This window comes from Cnephaeus nilssonii, assembly GCF_951640355.1.
Source record: "Cnephaeus nilssonii genome assembly, chromosome: 8".
In the NCBI taxonomy this organism is placed as follows: domain Eukaryota; kingdom Metazoa; phylum Chordata; class Mammalia; order Chiroptera; family Vespertilionidae; genus Cnephaeus; species Cnephaeus nilssonii.
This window is the reverse complement of record NC_137079.1, coordinates 28,653,090-28,674,151: the sequence shown is the minus strand read 5'-3', so window position 1 is coordinate 28,674,151 and position 21,062 is coordinate 28,653,090. Positions and strand designations below refer to the sequence as shown.

The window sequence follows — 21,062 nt, the reverse complement described above, 5'->3', positions numbered from 1 at the left end:
AAGAGTGGGGCAAAGGGACCCAATCAGAGCCAGTGGGGAGAAGTTACAAAGGGGCTGAGGGCTTTTTGGATTTTACCAATGACACCAGAGGGCACAGCGGAAAGTTTTAGGAGGCTGGTTTAGAAAAGAAGATGGAGGGCCACATGGGGGTGAGGAGCACACAGAGTCCTGACCGCCCAAGCGACAGCCTTCCCAGCGACAGGCTCTCACCTTCCCGCCCCTCCTCCCCCGTTTTCTTTCTGACTCCTCTTATCACCACAGCCTTATCTATTTGGCATTTGTTTTTTTAATCTACTTTCCCTGTTGAAATGCAGATCCGTGAGCCCAGCAGGGATTTGAAGGTGACCTTTTCTCTACGCAATAACCTGGTTGCCCTTCTCCCAAGAGAAGAGACCCCCAAATGGTGCAATGAAATATTAATAAGTAATTATCAAAATGTTAATAATTAAATTAAAATATCAGTCTAGAGCCTTTCAGAGTTGCTAGAGTAACAGACAGTTTCTATTTGCAAAATCCATAGGTTCTGGCAGTCCTTACATATGGAAAGTGATTTGGTTTGTACCTTTAGAGAACTGACCAGGTTTGTACTTTGCATTGTCAGACTCACCACTAGGTTGAAGGAGAGTTAGTGAAAGGAGTGAAGTAGCTGTGACAGGAAACCCATTTCAGTTTTTCCCAAGAGGCAGCTCTCCCATTGCTGATTCTGGCAAATTCTCCGTTCCCAGCCAGAAGAGTTGGAGGAGAGAATTTCCAGCGTCCTTCCCAACACTCTAACCCAGACTCTGGGGCTTACCCACCAACGAAGTTCTTGGGCAGTGTCATGCGTGTGATCATCCCAGCACTGCACTGATGATGCATGTGATCTTGCTAGCACTGAATTTATCACACGCATGATCGTGAGTTTACCATGTGAATAGTCTTGCTAGCACTAAACTTGACTTTTCCGGAGGTGGGAGGAGGAAGGGCCACCAGGCAGGACCCGCTGAGAGTTGATGGGGACAGTTTGTGCAAGACCAAATCAGAGCACGGTTATAAATCTGCACAGTTGAGGGCAGTCCTGCTGTGTTAAAGGATACTTTGGAAATTTTGTGCTTTCTGTGAATTTCTGGATGAAATCAGGTGGAGGTAAAGATGAAGGTCTCTCGACTGTCCCAGCTGTGACCAGGCACATAGGACCAGAGCTGGCTGCCTGGCCAGGACACGTGAGGTTCTCTGAGGAGTCATCGAGTTGGTTCATCATAAACTCACAGAGCAGCAGGTCCTGACATGGCTCAGAAAAATGACAGGGCATTGGGGGGGGAGGGGGCATGTACAGTGTTGTTTCTGGAAGTTTCTCAGGTAATAACATCACAGTTGTCAGAATTAGATGGGATGCCCTGTGCTAAAGGACTTTGGGAACTTCAAAGTGATTTTGTTCATCTTTGAGTCTCTTCTCCTTCACCCTCTTTGGCTGCAAATTCTGCCCAACAAGAATTAGGGGTTGGGAATGCAGGCTGGTGCAGCCACTGTGGAAAACAGTATGGAGTTTCCTCAAAAAATTAAAAATGGAACTTCCATTTGACCTAGAAATCCCACTTCTAGGAATATATCCCATGTTCATAGCAGCACAATTTACAATAGCTAAGATTTGGAAAGAGCCTAAATGCCCATCAGCAGATGAGTGGATTAAAAAACTGTGGTACATCTACACAATGGAATATTATGCTGCTATAAAAAAGAAAGAGCTCTTACCATTCGCAACAGCATGGATGGAACTGGAGAGCATTATGCTAAGGGAAATAAGCCAGTCAGAGAAAGATAAATATCACATGATCTCACTCATTTGTGGAATATAATGAACAACATAAACTGATGAACAAAAATAGATCCAGAGACAGAGAAGCATCAACTAGACCATCAAACTTCAGGGAGAAGGCAGGGGAGGGTGGTGGTGGTGGGGGTAAGAGATCAACCAAAGGACTTGTATGCATGCATAAAAGCATAACCAAATGACACAGACATGAGGGAGGTGAGGGCATGTGCTGGGGGGTGGGGGGTGGAGGTGGCTGGGGAGAGGTCAATGGGGGGAGGGAAAAGGAGACATATGTAAAACTATATGTAATACTTTAAACAATAAAGAATATAAAACAAAACAAAACAAAAACAAACCATGTACAAGAGTTTAAGTTCAAGCTCCCAAGTTAAAAAAATAAATAAAAATTAGGGGTGCCCTTATGGGACAGTGTGAGCTGCGTCCGTCCCCTCCAGCTGTGCTGGGTTCAGGGCCCTTGCGTTAATCACAGAATCATCCTTGGCAGGAATAATGGTGACATACCACCCTTTTCTCCCAGCTGATTAAAACGAGCTGGTGTGACCTTGGGATTCAAGGCCAGTATGAAAGAAAAGCATGGACCATGGGGCTTCGTCTTTCATCTTCGAAGGGTGTGCACCGAGTGAGGACAAAGAGCATCCATCCATCTGGGAGCGGCAGGAAGGTCAAAGGAAGAGGCTGGGAGGACAGGCCGCCAAATTAGAGGCAGGCTTTTTTTTCCCCTTCAGAAAAGCAACGGTCCCTGGCCTCCCGACTGGGAAATCTAAAAGTTGCCTTCTAAATCTTTTATGACAAGTTTTGTTATTTTTTTTATAATAACAATACAAATGTAAGAAAGTTCGGCTAGATATAATTCCTCAAAAGATTCTTACATAACTCTTTACATCCTGGAAGCAACACAGGATGGGAGCTGAGTGGGGGTGTGAGGGAAGGGGCTGTGTCCAAGGCAAGCCTGGGAACCAGCCGGCCTCCTTTCACCTTGGACAGCAGCATGGACAGCGCCTCGCGTCTCGGCATCTGTCCCCTTGTTCACATCAAAACTGAACTCAAAGTTCTGGGGTGTCCGGGCAGGCAACGCTTCTTACCAACGCCCTATCCTTTGTTGGATATATAAATAATGCAGATTCACAAGGATGGAGAGGGAGAGGGCCATATGGAATATGTCACCTGTGATCCTGACTGCATTATTAATGAGTAACTCAGCTACAGGGAGGGAACCAACCTAAGTCACGTGGGCAAAGAGGTTTTGACCATATTCTCTAAGGCTGGAGACAAAAATAACTGCACACAAATATTGGACTCTAAATAGTAGCTTGTTTTTCACAAGGTTTGGGTTAGTAATTCCAAAACTACTTGAATGCACATTCTAGGGCCGAGGAAATACGTATATTGTGGCTCACAAGAGTGGAGTTCTCATTGCTGGCGAGAGGAGTTATGATAAGGAAAGTTATTAATGTGGTTTTGAAAGGGTTGGAATTTGAGGGAAGGACACAGGATCCCTTGCACGATTTTTGCTATTTGTTTTGGTAAACTTTGAAATTATTTCACAAGCAAAAATTTAAAGAAATGGCCAACAACTGTAAGAAAAGATCATCAACCTCAGATTGGTAAAACATAAAAGGTTAATACTATGAAATGTTGTTTGGGATCTAAGGAGATGGGTGATAGACTATCAGGGGGAGGGAGTCAAGTTGGCCAAACTGCTTTATGGGGCAACGTAGCCTTCTCACTCAGAGTCTAAGTGCAGAGATCCTAAGTGGATCCTATCTAAAAGTATGGGTCCTTGAATGTTGTAGGAATCTATTCTACTCATACATTAACACAGATTTTATATAGAGAACAAATTTAGGGTCTTTGTAGCAGAGTGTGTAATAGCAAGAAATTGGAAACTGTTTAAATACCCATTGTACATAAATAAATAAATACCCATTGTAGGTGCTGGTTAAATAATCTCTGATTATTCGTGAGGATCGTGCAGAGTGGTGGGGAACTGAAGATTCCCACCCACAAAGCAGCCTATTTATTGTGTGAAATAAAATCAATAAGAATGTGCCTTGTATGGGGTGAACTCTGGCCCAGGGTCTGTTTGAGGCTGTATGTCATTGAGGACAGAGGTGGTAGCGAAGAAGGGAGAATTCTGCAAAAGGCACGGCTAACATCAGGGTGGGACTTTGAACTGGTCTGTATTTGAAAAAAGGTTTTTGTTAAGCACTGGACGCCCACACCCTCCTCTTGTCTTCTGCTTCCAGCTGGTGGCAGCCATTGTGTTTATCAGCTTCGGCGTGGTGGCCGCTTTCTGCTGTGCCGTCGTGGACGGCGTGTTTGCCGCTCGGCACATAGTGAGTTCCATCTTTTTAATTTTGTTCTCAATCGCTTTCCTGGGTTCGAAAGATCTACATACAAAATTAACTTCCCGGAGCTCAGAGACCTTCCCTCCTTCTCTCTCCGTTTCTGTTTGTCAACTGATGTCCTTCCTTCTCTCACTTTTCTTTATTGCCTGCAACACACACACACACACACACACACACACACACACACACACACACACACCATCCCATCAGTCAGAATCAAATTCTTCAACTTCCCAAGTAACTTTCCTTAGGTCATTCTTTAACGAGATGAAATACATCCTGAAATCTGCTGACTCATGCCTTCCCAGGTTTTATAGTTTAAATCTGTTTCTCTTAAAAGGTTATGACAGAATTTTCCAGCTTGACACTGTAGCCTGTGAAATCCTTATAGGTTTACGTAATGGCGTGGAAGCCCGAGATGGAAGATTCTGTCAATGGTACAGTCACGAGCCACATAATGATGTTTCAGTCAGTGACCGAGTGCATGTATGATGGTCTCATAAGATTACAATGGAGCTGAAACATTCCTATCGCCTACTGACTTCAGAGCCATCGTAATGTCATAGTGCAACGAAGCACTCACATGTTTGTGGTGATGCCGATGTAAACAAGCCTACTGTGGTGCCAGTGGTAAGACTGAGACGGAGGAAAACACAGCAGAACTTCCCAGGGAGCCCTCCAACCTGCGGAGTGGGCTGGGTCCCTGCAGGGATCATAGAGAGGCCCCAGGTCCTGTGGGCTAGAGAGCCACCTGGAAGAGGTAGAGGCCTAACACCCCCAGCCAAGGCCAGAACTGCAACACAATTATCCTTCTAGGTTATTCACTGTCTGTCGAATATTTACATTTATAGCACTTTTTGGGAAATGGTGTATACTTTGTCCCAGACCCCACCCCCCCCCCGTTTCTTATTTTTTGAAAGATAATTGAACTAGGAGTCCCTGGCCCATGTTTGTTGTCATAGTTTCAGCACACTGGTTGGTTGGAACGGAAAGCATATCCTTTGATCTGAACCTGATTTCCCATCCAGTGCTAAGTTACTGAGGTCAGCAGGTTGCTTTGGTGTTGGACTGTCATACCTGCATTTTCTCAAGTGTCACTCAATCAGCAAATATTGATCAAGGGCCTCACCTGAGCTGGGGGTGCAAAGATGGACATGCCTCGGCCCTTTCCTTGAAGAGCAAGGGTCCTAGTGCTCAAACCATGCCAGCTGGGGGTTGAAAATTCCAAGGTCTTCTACAAGAAAATGCCATGTCTGCCCTCAGGATGCTGGTGTGGGAGGAGTGCCCGGAGACGGATGTGTACTTGGGGGCAGTGTTAGCACATGGACCTGGACATCTGCTTACAGGGGCATACGAGTGTTGCTACCTGACCTCGAGCCAACTGGTTTCCTCTCACCACCAGGCAGCCCATGTGAAGCCCGGGTCGGGCATGAGGACCCTTAGTACCAGGACCAACTCTGACCGTGTGTCTGCGGCTGCTCACAAACCCATCCCTCTCTCTCAGTGGAGATGGAGAACAACTGGTCAATATAATTTCTTAAGAGCATTTCCAAAATGAGATCATTTTAAGGTTTTTACCTTCCCCACCAAATTGAAGGCTTGGGTCTGGAAGGTGGTTTTGGGAACCCTGGTTTTGAAGGAAAAACCAGCCTTGCCATCCTGAGAAAGAGGGCCCCTCCTGACAGAGGGGCTCCCAGCAGCCGGAGGTGGGTCCCGCCCTGCTGCTGTGTCACCGGCTTTCCCCAGGCCTCCTCCCCCCTCAGCGCACACCTGAGAGAAATTCCCTTAAGAGCCAGCGGATGCCCAGGTGGAAGGATCTCCTCCGTCCAGCGCTGCAGGAGTGAGGACGGAGGCGTGCCGCCCCTCAGCCCCACCTTGTCTCACGGATGAATAGGATTTTTTGAAGCTCTTCATCATTGCAGGCGAGGTCTAAATACCGCTAGATAAAATTCCGGGCTCCCTTGTTCCAAACTGGCCCGACACCTGGTGAAGTGGAACGTGAGCCCTGGCCGATCTGTCGGGAATGAGCCCACCTGTCTGTTTCCACCCAGGTGGGCATTCGGTCAGGTCTGCTGGGCTGCGGACTCCTGGGGTTCGCAGGTCATTGCAGGAGAAACGGAAAACAGTGGAGTTTGTGGCCATCACTGGGCCTCCTGTGCCCGTTCAGGGAGGACCTGCCTGTAGCAGAGCAACATTGTGGTCGCCCCAGAGTGTGTTAGTGGCTACTTTGATGGCACCCAACCGCACTGGCACGCTGGTCTCGGACTTTCAGCCTTCAGAACTGTGAGGAATAAGTGTGTGCTGGTAAGCCATCCCACAGGTGGTATTTGTTATAGCAGCCCGAGCTGACTGAGACAGAGCTAATGGGAAAATAGGCTCTCTCAGACCTGGGCAGTCAGCTCTTGAGCTGGACTGGACTTTTAGGCCAGGAAGGCGTGAGGGTGACTTTTGGTGACTCATGAACATGGACCCTTTCAGCAAGGCATCGCCGTCCAGTCCCGAGGGGGCATTTCCACATGATTACAGGCACGAAGGAGAACGCCTGTCCACAGGGTCAGTCCACCCGAACCTGAAGCTTGTCACCTGCACATGATACAGCCACGTGGAGGGTGCAGGCACTGGCCTGACTCCCTGGGACAGACACTGAGCCGGAGCTGCGGATGAAAGAGCCTTGCTGGGACGACACCAGGCAGTGAAGGGAGGAGTGGAAGCAGGCAGGGGGCACCTGGCAGAGGGTCCTTCTGGGGTATAACCGACCCGATACGCCAGCCCCACCCAGCCTCCTGTTTCTCTCCACAGCCCTTTCCACCACCTTCTACGTTCCACGCACATTTCCTGTGCCCTGGTGTCTGTCTCCCTGCAGGAAGATAGATTCTGTGAGGACAGGGACTCGGTCCCATCCCCCCATTGCCGTAGTGTCCAGACCAGGCCTGGCGTGTAGTAGCCCAGACCATCAGTAGCTGCTGCCCGGGTGAACAAATGCATGACTGTCCCTCTCTGTTGCCATTGTCATTGGTAGTTTTTTATACTCTTTTCTTAGGTCAGAAGTAGGACTGCTTTGAGAATTACAACTAACATAATATAGTATTAGACCTAATAATGGTTGTTGGGATTCTAACTCATTTTATAACTTAAAGATTATATAGTTTCATGGAATTTTATAGCTGTTCTCTACCAGAGATTATAAGCACTTTATAATTGTCAGGTTTTTTGTTTTGTTTTGTTTTGTTTTGGTCTGTCTTCTTCACTAATCCCCTAAGGGCAGGAACTACACCCTTATAATTTGGCTCTGTGTCTGCTCCATGGATGTTGGGGAGAGACTCATGGATGAATAGTTACGTAGGGCGATAGGTGGATGTATGCTTGGGTGGTTGGTGGGTGGGTGGATGGAGATGATTGGATGGATTGATAAAGAATAGATAGATGGAGGGATGGAGGATAGATGGATGGATGCATAGATAATTGAATGATTAAATGATTAGGTGGATGGTTGGGTGGGTGGGTGATTGGTTGGATGAGTAAATTAGTCTGAAATTCATCTTGTTCCCTTCCTAGTGGAAAAATATGTTTTGCTTTCCAAGAAAGAGACAGGAGCCAAGGGGTCAACTTGTTGAGAGTTGTAAGAGTGTACCTCAAAAAGTCCTGCAATCCCCTCCCATCAGCTGCCCTGTGCTGACTGATGAGAGATGTGTCAGCCCAGCCTGCAGGGACAGGGTGCCTGCTCCGCTGGGGCCTTCTCCTCACCTGCCTCCTGGATGCAGGAGCCGGCTGCTCTGGAACGAGGAGTGGCATTTCCTGCTGGCTGTTCTGCATGGGCAGGCTATTAGTTGGCATTAACGTCTCTCCTTTAGAGAGGCCTGAAAATGGCAGGCAGGTCTGAAATTGCCTCCGGCCACTCGCGATTTAGAGATGAAACTCTGAATTCCATTTTGTGTTTGTCTCTAGGAGACAAGACCCCTCACCACGGGAAGATGCCAGTTCTACTCCAGTGGGGTGGGATACTTGCCCGACGTCTACCAGACGGAGGTAAGCAAGAGCACTGGCTATTGTGTCTGGCTTCACTCTGCTCCTCCGTGGATCCCACCGTGCCTGCGTCCCTAGTTAAAATCCAAATGTCTGGATTCTTACAGTTCTCCCCATCACATCTGCCCTCTGTGCCTTGGTGAGACTTTGTTTTGAGCTAGCTTCGACATCTTAATGTATTTATTCTGGAATCACAGCTGCTGACTTGTTTGCTTTGACACACAACAGTCCTACAATTCACTAGTCCAGTTCGTTGTGACCTACTGACGAGCCTTTTTATTGACTTAATCGCTGCAATAAAAAGCTAGTACACTACATTTGCATCGGCCAAGGAACTCCTCCACAGTCCCTGGGCCAAGGACATCTGCAGGGTGATTTCATTTCTATTTCTAGCCGCATGGAATGCCAGGAGTAGCAAAGTGCCCCGCGGCATGCCGTCTTCTCTCAGGCCCAGGAGGGCATGTCGCTCCCTTCATCTCGCTGTGTCACTCCAGCTCTGCGCAGATTTGCTGGTTTCACTCAACACGGGCTCTCAAACTGCATACAAATGTCAAAGAAGGGACAGAGTAGCCAGGAGAAGCAGGAGAACACCGGAGAGCAAACACCATGGTTAACGTCCTGCAGGGTTGTTGAGGTGCTCTGAGAACCATGGGAGGAGAAGGTGCATTCTGGATGCTGTAGCATGAGGCCCTGAGTGGCCAGTGGCCAGGTCCCTGCTGCTGGCCCGAGGCTCCCTGTTGCCCTCTCCAAGCAGGTGGCACCGTTCTTCTCCAAAGGCCGGTCCTGGCACGTGTGGCCTTTCTCCTGGCCGGAGGGAGCCTTGGGGACCTGTCCTGTTCAGAGTGGTCATGGGCTCCCAGGCCCTCCATGTGCGCCCCTGCCCCTCAGAGGCCCTGGCGCTGCTCTTCCCTTCCTTCTACTCAGGTGTTCAGTCCAGTTCAAGGTCAACTGTTACCCTCTGCTCCTGGGATCATGGAAGAGCATGGCGCTCTCCTGACCAGATTTTTCAGACCTTTTGACGACAAGCCCACATGTGGGGCTGCCGCAGCTCCAACCCTCCACCAGGGCTTCTCAAACTCCTTGCCCATAGGACTCAGCCCAGGAGCTTGAGCAGGTCCTGATGCTGGGTCTCATCCTAGGGAGGAGGTTTAGTGGACCTGGGGATTTAAAAGCTTCCCAGAGCCTGATGGCTCAGTGGTTGAACATCAATCAATGAACCAGAAGGTCACGGTTCCATTCCCGGTCAGGGCACATGCCCGTTTTGTGGGCTTGATCCCCAGTGTGGGGCGTGCCGGAGGCAGCCAATCAATGATTCTCTCTCATCATTGATGTTCCTATCTCTCTCTCCCTCTCCCTTCTTCTCTGAAATCCATAAAAATATATATTAAAAATAAATAAATAAAAGTTCCCCGAAGATAATGGGGAAGAAGCCGCCCACACAGTTCAAACAAGGGGTCAGCAATGTTCTCCATAAAGGGTCAGTAGTATTTTAGGATTTACAAGCCAGCTACTTGTGATAGCTACTCAGTTCCATCTCTCCGCTGCTCTGTGGGAGCAGCCACAGTGTGGCTGTGCCGAGCTCCACCTGCACAGCAGATAGTAGGTGGACTGGGCCCACTAGACCCTGGTCTAAGCCACCGTCCCCTGCTGTTGCTCTCCACACTTGCTAGGAGGGCACACCTCCCAGGAGGGGGCACCTAGGGTTAGGGTCAGGCCTTTCGACCTCCAACTCCCCAGGCCGTGGCTCTGACCTTCCCACGAGCTGGTTGCTGGGCTCAGAGCCACACCTTGCCCTTGCTCCCTCCTTCCCCGTGCCCTGTGCCTGCTCGGGATTGTTGTCTTTCCAGTCCTCCAGTTTGACCCGTCACGCCTCCCGGCCCCAGTCTCCTTCCGGGTCTGAGTCACACGGGTGCTACTTTCCTGGCTCCCTGGCCTGTCTCTGGTGTCCACCCCATCGGGACCGTTTCCCAAGCCATTTCCAGGTTAATCTTTCTGCAGCGCTTCTCGAGAGCTCTAGAGTGCCCATTGCCAGTTTGGGTGGTTTCCAGAAGTTAACCACAGAACTCTGAAAGGAAGGCCATGTGCCCAACGGGTCGCTTGAGCTTGCTGACCCACTGGGGCCCCAGAGAGGCTCTGAGGACCTCTAGGGTATGGTGTGCCCAGGGCTCTGCCCCTCAGAGCCACGTCAGCTCCTGCAGAAAGAGCTTGGAGAGTTTGCTCGAACCTCCTTCCATCACTCGGTGTACGATCCTCCCTTGGAAGCTCTTTCCCCCCAAACGCCACTGTCTTCTTTCTGAAGTCAGGGTGGTCTCTGCCCTGCTTACCTCCCAATTGAGGGTGGCATGTCTCAGGCCCCCACATTGAATAGCACTGGGGGAAGGAGGAAGGCATGTCTTTTTCCCTAATCTTGCATTTTTTTTTTTTTTTTTAAAATCAAATGTCCTCCAAACATTTGTAGCCTAAGGGGAAGCCTCTGTGTGGGCTAGGCGGCGGGTGGCTTGGTCAGATCAGGCTGCTGGGAGTTGTTCTCTGTGTTGTCAGGACGGGGCCTCCCTTGAGGGGTCTCACCTGGAGGAGGTTCCCCCTACCTGGAGGTATCCCCACCTGCAGAAATCCCTGCCTGGAGGGGTCTTTACCTGCAGGAATCTCTGCCTGGAGGCATGGTGCTCAGAACCCTCTCCCTTTCCTTGTCTATCAATCATTGTCCTCCTGGACACCCTGGTGTGACTGAGCCTGGTCCTCTAACTCCTCCTGCAGGGCAGAGTCTGTCACGCCCCAACCCCGAAGCACCTGGGATAGGGGGATGAAAGGGAAGGTCAAGAAATGTGGGCTCAGGAGGGAGAACTGTCTGACTGACCAGGGTGCAGCCCTGCTCACTGTGGGCAGAGAATGAGCGGGCACACAGGGGACAGGTCCCTGAGACCCGGCAGGGCCTTTCTGCTTGCAGGTCACCTGTCACTCCCTGAATGGCAAGTGCCAGCTGAAGGTGAAGAGCAACACCTGCTATTGCTGCGACCTCTACAACTGCCAAAGGTGAGTCCAGCAGGGAGGGGGGTGGGGGACAGTGCCTCACGGGAGGAGGGGAGGCAGCCCCTCTTCCCATGCCTCCCTCCTCCCCGCTTCTCTGCTCTTCCCTGTCCTTGGACACGGCACCTACATCATCGCCTTTGGTCTTTACGTGAGGGAAGGGAGTTAGCTCCATTTCACAGATGAGAACACCGAGGCTCAGTGATGTGGTGAGGTGTGGGGAGGGGAAGTGTTCTATAAGCCCCATGATTATGTCTCTGTAGTGAGCCTGTGCCTCTGGCCTGCGGAATTCACCAGCTTTTCTTAGTCTTCCCCCCCCCCCCCCGCCCCTCGCCAGCTGGGACAAATAGCTAAACAGGGCTGGAGTTGGGTATTTCCCTTGATGACACTCCAGCAGGTTAGGCCCTGGGTACCAGTGTCCCCCAGGCCAGGCCTTATTGAGGAGAAAGCAGCTCTGGCTGTTTCAGAACTGACCCTTTCCCTCCCCCTGCTGGAAGCCGGAGAGCATTTTTCTGGGTGTTTAGTGTGGGAACAGGCTGAGCTCCTGAAGGTGAATCTCACAGCATTGTGGGGCCCCCATGACTGGGTCCCCGCAGGTTTTAACGCTGACTTACTCACAGCAGCTCACCCATTGCCGGCCCGCTTTCTACCCGGGCCCCTGGGGCCCAGGTGTTTCCGCTCCTGGGTGTCTCTCCGCCGAGCGGGGCTCCCTGTACCCACCTGTCTGCATCTCCAATCTGGGAGCAGCGGGGTGTCCTGCATCCTCCCCTCGTATGACCCAATACGAGTGGTTGATTTTTCAGGCTGTTCGGCTTTTTACTTGTTGTTGGGACCGAGTGCGAGTTCCTAGCCGGAACCGAAATCCTTTCCCCATTGTCTCCTACATTTGTATTAATGGCTTGAACACTTACATTAAAGCCAGTGGGAATTTTAGTGCTTGCTCCTGGGGTACTCCCCCCTGAATTGTTGGAAATTCCAGGGGTTTAAGCTGCACCCCCTTCCCCGAGAAAAGGGTCCATCCTACGTATTTCCAAGATGAAATGGAGGAGCAGCGTGTGTGGGTCACGGTGACTGCCCCAGCAGCTTCCTGTGGCCAGGGTGCAGGCTCACCGCCATGAGGCTGGTTCGGGCTCTTCCTGCACAGCCCATCTCAGCCCATGCTGTGGGCGCCAGGATGAACCCCTCCACCAGCATGGCCGCTTGCTGAAGGCTGACTCAGTTGGGGCCCCATGGCTGGGGCGCTGGGGTCTGCATTCTCCCTGTGCAGGGCCTGTGTTTGGGGAGTGGGCAAGGTGATGGTGCCATCCTCTCTGCTCAGAGCCCGGGGCTCCTTCCCTGAGTGGGGACACCTCGCTGCCTTGGCCTCAGGGTGCCATTGGGCTGGTGCCTCTCTCTGGCATGACCAAGGGGGCCGTCGGGGCCTCTGAGAGCAAAGACCACGTTCGGTCTAGATTCAGTTCGCCTGGCCCAGCCCTGCACCCTCCCAGCCCGGCTGTCACCTGGCAAGTCCTCTCCTCGCTGGCACAGGTGACACTCTTGTCTCCTCCCCGTGCGCAGCGCCGAGTACTCGCCCACCTACTATGAGTTCGTGGGCGTGAGCGGCTGTCAGGATGTGCTCCACCTCTACCGGCTGCTCTGGGCCTCGACGGTGCTCAACGTCCTGGGCCTGTTCCTGGGCATCGTCACGGCCGCGGTGCTGGGGGCCTTCAAGGACATGGTGAGTAGTGCCGCCCGGGCTGGGCAGCGACAGCACTCGGGGCGGACCAGGGCTCCGGGGCCCACGTTCTCGGAGGCACACCAGGCAGGCCTCGTGATCCCCCTTCACAAATGGGGAAACTGAGGCTCATGGACACCGCCCGCCATACATTTTAATGACAGCCAGCCTTTGCTGGTCGTTTCTGGAAGCAGAGTCTGTTCCAGCACTCGCCTCCACCCTCTGAGGAAGAACCTGAACTTGACGCTTAGATGTGTCTGTCTCCACCACCTCTCACCCCGACCGCATGTGGAATCTCCGGAGCCTCCGATTTGGTAGATCTGGAGGCGGGGGTGGAGGGGTGGTCCTGGGGTCTGCACTCTCCCAAACGCATAGGTAATTCTGATGCAGGAACTCCGGAGAGCAGGTGCTTAGCGTGTGCCAGAGCGCCAGGAAGGGGCAGTACTGCAGGGCCTCACTGTGAAGACTGCTCTGAGTCCTCACCTCAGCATGGTTCCCTTTTCACAGGCAAAGAGCCCTGCCTGGGGCTGGGCTGAGCAGGATCCCCCTTCTCCAGTCCTCTCCCTGTGGCACCTCTTTATTCCAAACTAGAAATTCTCACCACACCTACCACCTCCTGCAACAACCCTCCCTTCATCCTAGAGGTGCCGTAGGCGAAGGGCAGTCGCCCAGAGTCCCCAGTTGCAAACCCCACGGCATGCACACAACAGCTCAGAGAGAGCAGCTACCCACCCGTTACCCAGTTTTAACTCTAAGGCCAGTGTGAACGCACCTGCAGGCAAGTCACCTGCCCCCGCAGCCAGAGCTCTTCCCGGGTCTCTTGCTACCCAGCTGTTCTGGGGACTTTGGTCATTGACCATTTTTATAGCTGAGCCCGGAGCCCTCCCGAGACCTGTGATTCTCTAAAAGGTTTTGTTTCTCTAGATAAAATCTGAGATAACATGGGGCATCCGGGTGTCCCCTAGGGCCCAAACCTTCCACCCTGGAGGGGGCAGACGGCCTCTCCAAGCTCTGGCTGTGGCCATAAGACTCTTTACACTCATGAAAAGGACAAGCACCCTCCAAGGATGAAAGTCGCTGGGCACCATGCCTTCCGCAAAGTCTCCAATGGGTGTCACAGCTCTCCCAGGGGGCCTGGGGTCTGCGGAGGGTCCCACAGGGCGCCCTCTGTGAAAACCCTCAGTTTAGGTGTTCTATCGGGAATGTAGCGATGCCCCAGAAGGGCCACTATTTCCCACCCGACCGCAGCGTTGTGTCTAAACTCTGCTCTGGACAATCTCCAACCCAAAGCTCTGGGGTGCTGTGAGAAGCAAAAAGCGTGATTGCTTAACATTTTACACCTACCGAGTACATACTCTTACAAGTTTAATGGATCTTTTTTTTTGTATTAGTTTTGCTCTTTATTTGCAACACATTGTCTTTTATTTATTTATTTATTTATTTATTTATTTATTTATTTATTTATTTTTGTCTTTTTTTAAAAAATTGTTTGAAGTATTACAAATAGTAGTACCTATGTCTCCTTTCCCTCCCCCCATTGTCCTCCCCCTGGCCTCCCCTACCCCCCAGTACATGCCCTCACCTGCCCACCCCCCACCCCCGCCCCAGTGTCTTGTATCCATTGGTTATGCTTATATGCATGCGTACAAGTCCTTCGGTTGATCTCTTACAGGCACCCCCCACAACCTCCCCTGCCTTCCTGCTGTAGTTTGACAGTCTGTTCAATGCTTCTTTGCCTCTGTATCTATTTCCCCCCCCCCCCATTTCTTTCCTTTAAAAAATCTTGCCTCTGCAGACTAGAAATAATCATATAATAACAAAAAATGTTTGAGTCCCAATTTCAGTGTCTTAACGGATCTTATAATTTAAAATTATTTTAAGGAACGAAGGAAGGCCCTTCATGAACCAGCCCAAAGCTGTGTGTGCCCTCTCAGCGTACGAGGGCTTCATGTGCAGGTCGCACATGCTTGTCACACTGGGTGCAGAGAGAGTCCCTTTGCCCGGCAGGCGGGGCAGGGGCAGTCTGGGGTCTGCAGCGGGGCGCCTGCGGCCGGTGCCTGGGTACCGTGACAACACTTACAGACACAGTCATTTAAACCCTGTCTGGCGAGGAAGGGTCTGCACTGAGCCTCGGGTGTACTGGGAAATCAGGTGGACAGTCCTGTTGGCCCAGCTGGGGGCTCCTGGAGGTCACCCACCCAGAAAGGTAGACAGGGGGTCAGGGCAAGACCAGGCAGATGCAGGCAGCCAGGGCCAAATCTGGGCCGGGCCTCCCAGTGCCTCCTGCAGACAGAGTGGAGCTGCCCGTGCCAAAATATTTAGCTCCCTCAGGGGAGAGCCCCCGGCCCTGCCCTGTCCTTCCTAAAACTCCAAATGGCAAAAATGCTGAACAAGGCCAGGTGGGTTCTTTTTCGGCCCATGAGATCATCTATGAACCTTGACCTTAAACCTCCATCACCCCTGCTCAGCCCAAGCCCCCAGGCCTCCGGCTGCAGCTGTTTCCTCTGGCCAGGAGGCTCCCCTCGCCCCCTGCCCTCTGTGGGGGCCAGCTCCTGCTGTGCCAGCCCAGAAACCCCTGGGCTGTGTCCCCGGGGCTGGCACATGAGGGAAGTGAGCCTAGTAGGACCACGTCTGAGCATGGAAGCCAGTCCACCCGCTGTGGCCGGAGCTGCATGGGAGATGGTGTAACACTGCGTCACCCGCAGGGGAGGGACCAGGGGTTTTCGTGCTTTTTCAAAACAGCACCAAAGAGGGCCTGGGCCTAACCTGGAATCTTGGTGGGGACCCGGGACAAATTAAAAAAATAAAAAGCAAAAAGAAGTCCTGCTTTTCAGGTGTTGAGTTCCGACCCGAGAGATATTGATCTGAGGACTCGTGGCCTCTCCCCCTGGCAGATCTGATAGGACCTCACCTTCCTGGATGACTTGAGGATGGGGCTCCCTGGAGGGACTGCTCGAGGCTGAAGGTGCCAGGCTTCGGGGGGCTGGCTGATGCATCTCCATTCTCTGTGGCAGGTCCCTCTGTCCCAGCTGGCCTATAGACCCTCTGCTCCACCTCAGATCCTCTACAACCCCGCCCAGCAGATCCTGGCCTACTCCGGCTTCTGCCCGGCACCAGCAACCCTCCCCACCTGCTCGTCCTACCCTCTGCCTCTCCAGGTAGGCTGAGCATCACCTGCCTGAAGCCGGGGTGCTCACATCACGGGCAGCAGTCCTGCAGGACAGCGCTGGTCAGATGGGACGTGGAGAGGGGCTTGGGTTGAAGAAAGACCCAGGGCTTCCCCTCTCCTCATGTGGGTAATGTGGTGGCGGAGCAGGCACGGACTGGAAAGGGGGTTGGGATTATCCGAGGGGTGATCTGGCTGGTAACTCCACACACAGCCTCTCATGGGAACGTTCGTTCCACAGTCAAACTTGGCAGTTTGGACATCCTTTGCTCCACATGGTCATGGCGACCAATTGTTGGTGTCCTTTGAGACTATAATCTTTTCTTTCTTTTTAAAAAAAATATGTTTTTATTGATTTTAGACAGAGAGGAAGGGAGAAAAAGAGAGAGAGAGAGAGAAAGAGAGAGAGAGAGAGAGAGAGAGAGAGAGAGAGAGAGAGAGAGAGAAACATAGATCAGCTGCTGCCTCTTGCACTCCCTTTACTGGGGATTGAGCCCACAACCTGGGCATGTGCCTGGACCGGGAGTGGAACTGGTGACCTCTTGGTGTAATGGGACAACACTCAACTGAGCCATTCGCCTCCACCGGCCAGGGCTAACCTTTCTCAGTCGACAAAAGTTCACTGCAATTTCCTGGCCAGAGCGACTGGGGACATACCTCCACGTGCCTGGGTCCCGTCAACATAGCACAGTTAGTTAGGTGGAGCCATGTGAATTTGCCAATGTCCAACCACACTGCCCACAGCAACGGCGATGTCATAGATTCACCCTAAAATACTGCTGTTGGCCTTGAAGTTGTTGTGGGGCATTTGGTGGGGGTGAGACCTTGTTTGTAGTGCGGTGTTTGCTTTGTCCTTCTGTTTCCGTTTGTGGTTTCGGCTTTTCCTTCTTTATATGCTGGGAAGCTTCTGGTTGAAATAGACCCTAATAATCTGTCGCCTTAATGTACTCCAGACCTCAGCTGTAGCACTACTGACATTGGGGCCAGATAGCTCCGTGGGGTGACGCTGCCCTGTGCACTATAGGATGTTGAGCAGCGTCCCTGGCCTCCGCCCACCAGCTGCCAGTACACCCCGTTGTGACAACCAAAAGTGTATCCAGAAGTTGCCCAGTGTCCTCAGGGGGTCAAAGATGAGAACCACTGGTCCACACAACTCACCTAGGCTTCCATTTTGGGGTGGGGCAACCAGATGGGCTTAGCATTCTTTTGCCTAAACTAATAACACGCCAGCAGCAAGTGCGAGGAAGTTTACAATATTAACATGCACGCCGAGTTGTGTTTCTGTACTTGGGTGGGAGGGGTGCTGCGGGGGGCTTAGACCTGATCCTTTGCTATGAAGTCAAACATCTTTGTGTGTCAGTTGGCGGATGCATGAGTGGTCCTTGGGGGTGGGCAGCAGCCAGGGCTCTTGGCAAGCCTGGAGCCTGACTTCGGGGTGCTGGGCGGTGTCCTGCTCTTGCGGGTCTGCCGTGTTCCCTCAGGAGATGTGCCCCTCGCAGGAGTGTGGGATGTGGCGGATGGTCTTCCATCCCTAAAACCCGGTGCTGGTGAGTGGATCTGCTCGATCCCAGTGTCATATTCCATCCTTCGGGGGCTCTGGCTCTTCACAAACAGCAGATGCCCCCTCGTCAGCCTCCCGGGGGAGGCCTGGGCTCTCGTCCCGATGGCCTAATCAGCTATTATCGCCAGCACATGTAGGAGTATAATTACATATATGTCAATAATTGGATTTTGAGGAGAGGACAAATCAATGAGGTTCCTGTGTTTCCGTAGCAGAAAAACAACAGAACGGATGCTCCTGTTCCTGCTGACAGCCGGGAGGGAGGGAACGCTGGGTGTCCTGTGGAAGTCCTCAGCAGCAAAACGCCCCCACACAGCGGGGGTGCGCGGGGGCTGTTTTGAGCAGTTGGCCAAAAGAAAATCTTTTGAAGAGAACCCACCTTCCTTGCTCCTAGGAGTTGATTGGTCAGGAAAGTCAGGGAAGGGGTTGGTGTTGATGAGTTTTGTGAACAAGGACACAAGGAGAGATTTCGCTCACATCCTGTGATTAAGGGATTTCTTGTCCACCCCCCTGATCCGGCCCTGCCTGTCGGTGTAGTTTATAGTTACTGGTGGTTTACTCCACAGTTCATGGTGGTTTACTCTGTGATTCGTTGTGTTTTACCCCATGGTTTGTGGTGGTTTACCCTGTGGTTTGTGGTGTTTTACTCTGTGGTTCATGGTGGTTTCCTCTGTGGTTTGTGGTGTTTAACTCTGTGGTTCATGGTGTTTTACTCTGTGGTTCATGGTGTTTTACTCTGTGGTTTGTGGTGTTTTACTCTGTGGTTCATGGTGTTTTACTCTGTGGTTTGTGGTGTTTTACTCTGTGGTTCATGGTGTTTTACTCTGTGGTTTGTGGTGTTTTACTCTGTGGTTCATGGTGGTTTACTCTGTGGTTTGTGGTGTTTTACTCTGTGGTTCATGGTGGTTTACTCTGTGGTTTGTGGTGTTTTACTCTGTGGTTCATGGTGTTTTACTCTGTGGTTTGTGATGGTTTACTCAGTGGTTTGTAGTGTTTTACTCCGTTGTTTGTGGTGATTTACTCCATGGTTCATGGTGGTTTACTCTGTGGTTCATGGCGGTTTACTCTGTGGTTCATGGTGTTTTACTCTGTGGTTTGTGATGGTTTATTCAGTGGTTTGTAGTGTTTTACTCCGTGGTTTGTGATGGTTTACTCCATGGTTCATGGTGGTTAAGTGTGAGGTTCATGGTGGTTAAGTGTGAGGTTCATGGTGGTTTACTCTGGTTCATGGTGGTTTACTCCATGGTTCATGGTATTTTACTCCATGGTTCATGGTGGTTAAGTCTGTGGTTCATGGTGGTTAAGTCTGTGGTTCGTGGTGGTTTACTCTGTGGTTCAGGGCGTTTGCTCCATGGTTCCTGGCAAGTTACTCTGCGATTTGTGGTGGTTTACTTCATGGTTCCTTCTGGTTTACTCCCTGGTTCCAGGTGATTTACTCTATGGTCTGGGGTGGTTTATGCTGTGGTTTTCCCAGGTGCTCATTTCCAATGAAGAGCTGGACACATACATGGTGGGGTCTGGGAGCTCCCAGCAGACCCCAGAGAATGTTCTCTAGAGGTTTTCTTTGTCCCTGTGGTCAGAGTGTGAGTTTGAGAGAAAGAAAGAAACAAAGGTGGGCAGGGGCCCTGGGCTGTCAGATCCTGAAAACTCAGGCTGTTGACCCTGAGCAAGGTGACATTCTTGGCTTCAGGGACAGCTTGTGAGGAAGTCCTCCTTTCAGAATTCCGAGGTTCTGGGGCTCCTGGACCTCCTTGGTGGAGAAGTCTCCAGGGAAGGGCAAGGCAGACAGGTCGGCCTCTCGGGGGCCCTGGGGCACTTGGCGGGCAGAGAGCAAAGGAATTACACCGCACTGGCAGGAGATCAGGGCCCTACACACTCACCTGTGTCATTTCACAGAAGGGCCTGTGTGCTTTGTTTATTTAAATACTGGTTTTAAGTAGGCATTTTCAACTCTTAGAACTTGAAAAAGAAAAACGTGTAAGAGGCTTGTTGGCAGGTGGAGAAAAACTGGAAAAACATTTTTCTTCTCAATCACTTTTACTTGACTCTACGTCAGGGTTCTCCAGAGAAACAGAACCAATAGGATGGATGGATGCACATATATGTAGACATAGATGTAGATTAGACATGTAGACAGAGAAATAGAGAGATAGGGACAGAGCAAGGTGTCCTGGGTGGGACAGAGCAAGGTGTCCTGGGCAGGGCAGGACTGCAGGCGGGAGACCCAGGAAAGAATGGATCTTGCAGTTTCAAGCCCAAGGTCAGTCTCCTGGGAGAATTCCCTCTTCCCCGGAAACCTCAGTCTTGTTCTCTTAAGGCCTGCAACTGATTGGATGAGGCTCACCGATATCATGGAGAGTGACCTGCTTTACTCAGTCTACTGATTTCAATGTTAATCTCAAAATACCGTCACAGCCACACCCGGACAGGTGTTTGACCCAACATCTGGGCACCGAGGCCTGGCCAAGTTGACACATAAAATTAATCGTCACACTAGGTGAAAATACTGAGCTCTTGGGTTTTTCCTTAACGTGTGACATGTTGGGTGAACCCAGGGGTCCCCAAATGAGCTGGGCAGCCTTCTCCTTGGATATGTTTGCACTGCTGTGCGTCCTGGTGTCAGTCGAGTGAAAGGCCACCCCCTTGAAAGATGAGACTCGCGCACAGCAGGCGTGAGGGCTGGGAAGTCTGAGGAATTCCACAGCTGGGTGTTTCCACAGGCGGCTGCAGGAGCGGACTTTGTGGAAAGGAGGCCCCCGCTGGGCAGGGCCAGGCCCTCCCCCTGGCCTCCCTCAGAACACACTCTGGTCAGGGCGTGTTCCCACCCGAAGGGCCTTGGTTAGGCGGGAGACCCTGGGTCTGGAGGAGCCCAAGTCCCAGGTAGTCTCTTTGAGGGGTGCTCCGCGTGGACTGCGTGTGGCCGGCCCTCTCCACGGACTGAGGAAGCCTTTTCTGTTCCATTGCAGCCGTCCAGCAGCTTCCCAGCCTCGTCCTCCACTGACCTCTCTCTGTCCGAGGACACGCAGCCTCCGTCCCAGTCCAGCTCCAGCTTCGGGCTCCCGCCCAACGCCCCGCCTCTCTATGCTCCAGCCCCTTTCCTCCCCGGGGAGAAGCCTCCCCCCTATGCACCCTGACAGAGGGGGTAGATTGAAAAAGAACTTCCTTTTAATTTGTGTTTGTAAAAAGCAGCCTCCACAACGCCTGCTTCTGTGGCCAACCTCCTGGAGACATCAGGAGAACGTTTCTGAAGTCTGTGTCCTCCTTCCCTCCCCGGGCACTTGCGAGGCAAGGAGAGGCCAGGACCAGTGGTGAGGACAGAGCCCCAGGTGACCCAGGTCCCGGCGGCACCTCTGCTTGGTCGCCTCGCCCAGCGTGTAAACCAGACGCCAAACAGCACTAAACGTTCTACC

The 21,062-nt window shown here is 51.9% G+C and overlaps 1 protein-coding gene across 3 annotated transcripts in view; it reads left to right on the top strand.

The window, feature by feature from the left end:
• TMEM255B (transmembrane protein 255B) overlaps window positions 1-20,786 on the top strand; it is a gene marked incomplete at both ends in the record, with an annotated part of 38,510 nt that extends 17,724 nt beyond the window's left edge. For 2 of the 3 annotated variants that reach the window (XM_079779309.1, XM_079779308.1), the window contains 6 exons: window positions 4,060-4,149; window positions 8,107-8,187; window positions 11,132-11,217; window positions 12,769-12,928; window positions 15,940-16,083; window positions 20,619-20,786. In XM_079779309.1, coding sequence (XP_079635435.1) covers window positions 4,060-4,149; window positions 8,107-8,187; window positions 11,132-11,217; window positions 12,769-12,928; window positions 15,940-16,083; window positions 20,619-20,786 — 729 coding nt within the window. The remainder of the gene's footprint in view (window positions 1-4,059; window positions 4,150-8,106; window positions 8,188-11,131; window positions 11,218-12,768; window positions 12,929-15,939; window positions 16,084-20,618) is intronic. The other variant, XM_079779310.1, reaches the window with a different exon arrangement.
• Between the last annotated feature and the right edge of the window lie 276 nt (window positions 20,787-21,062).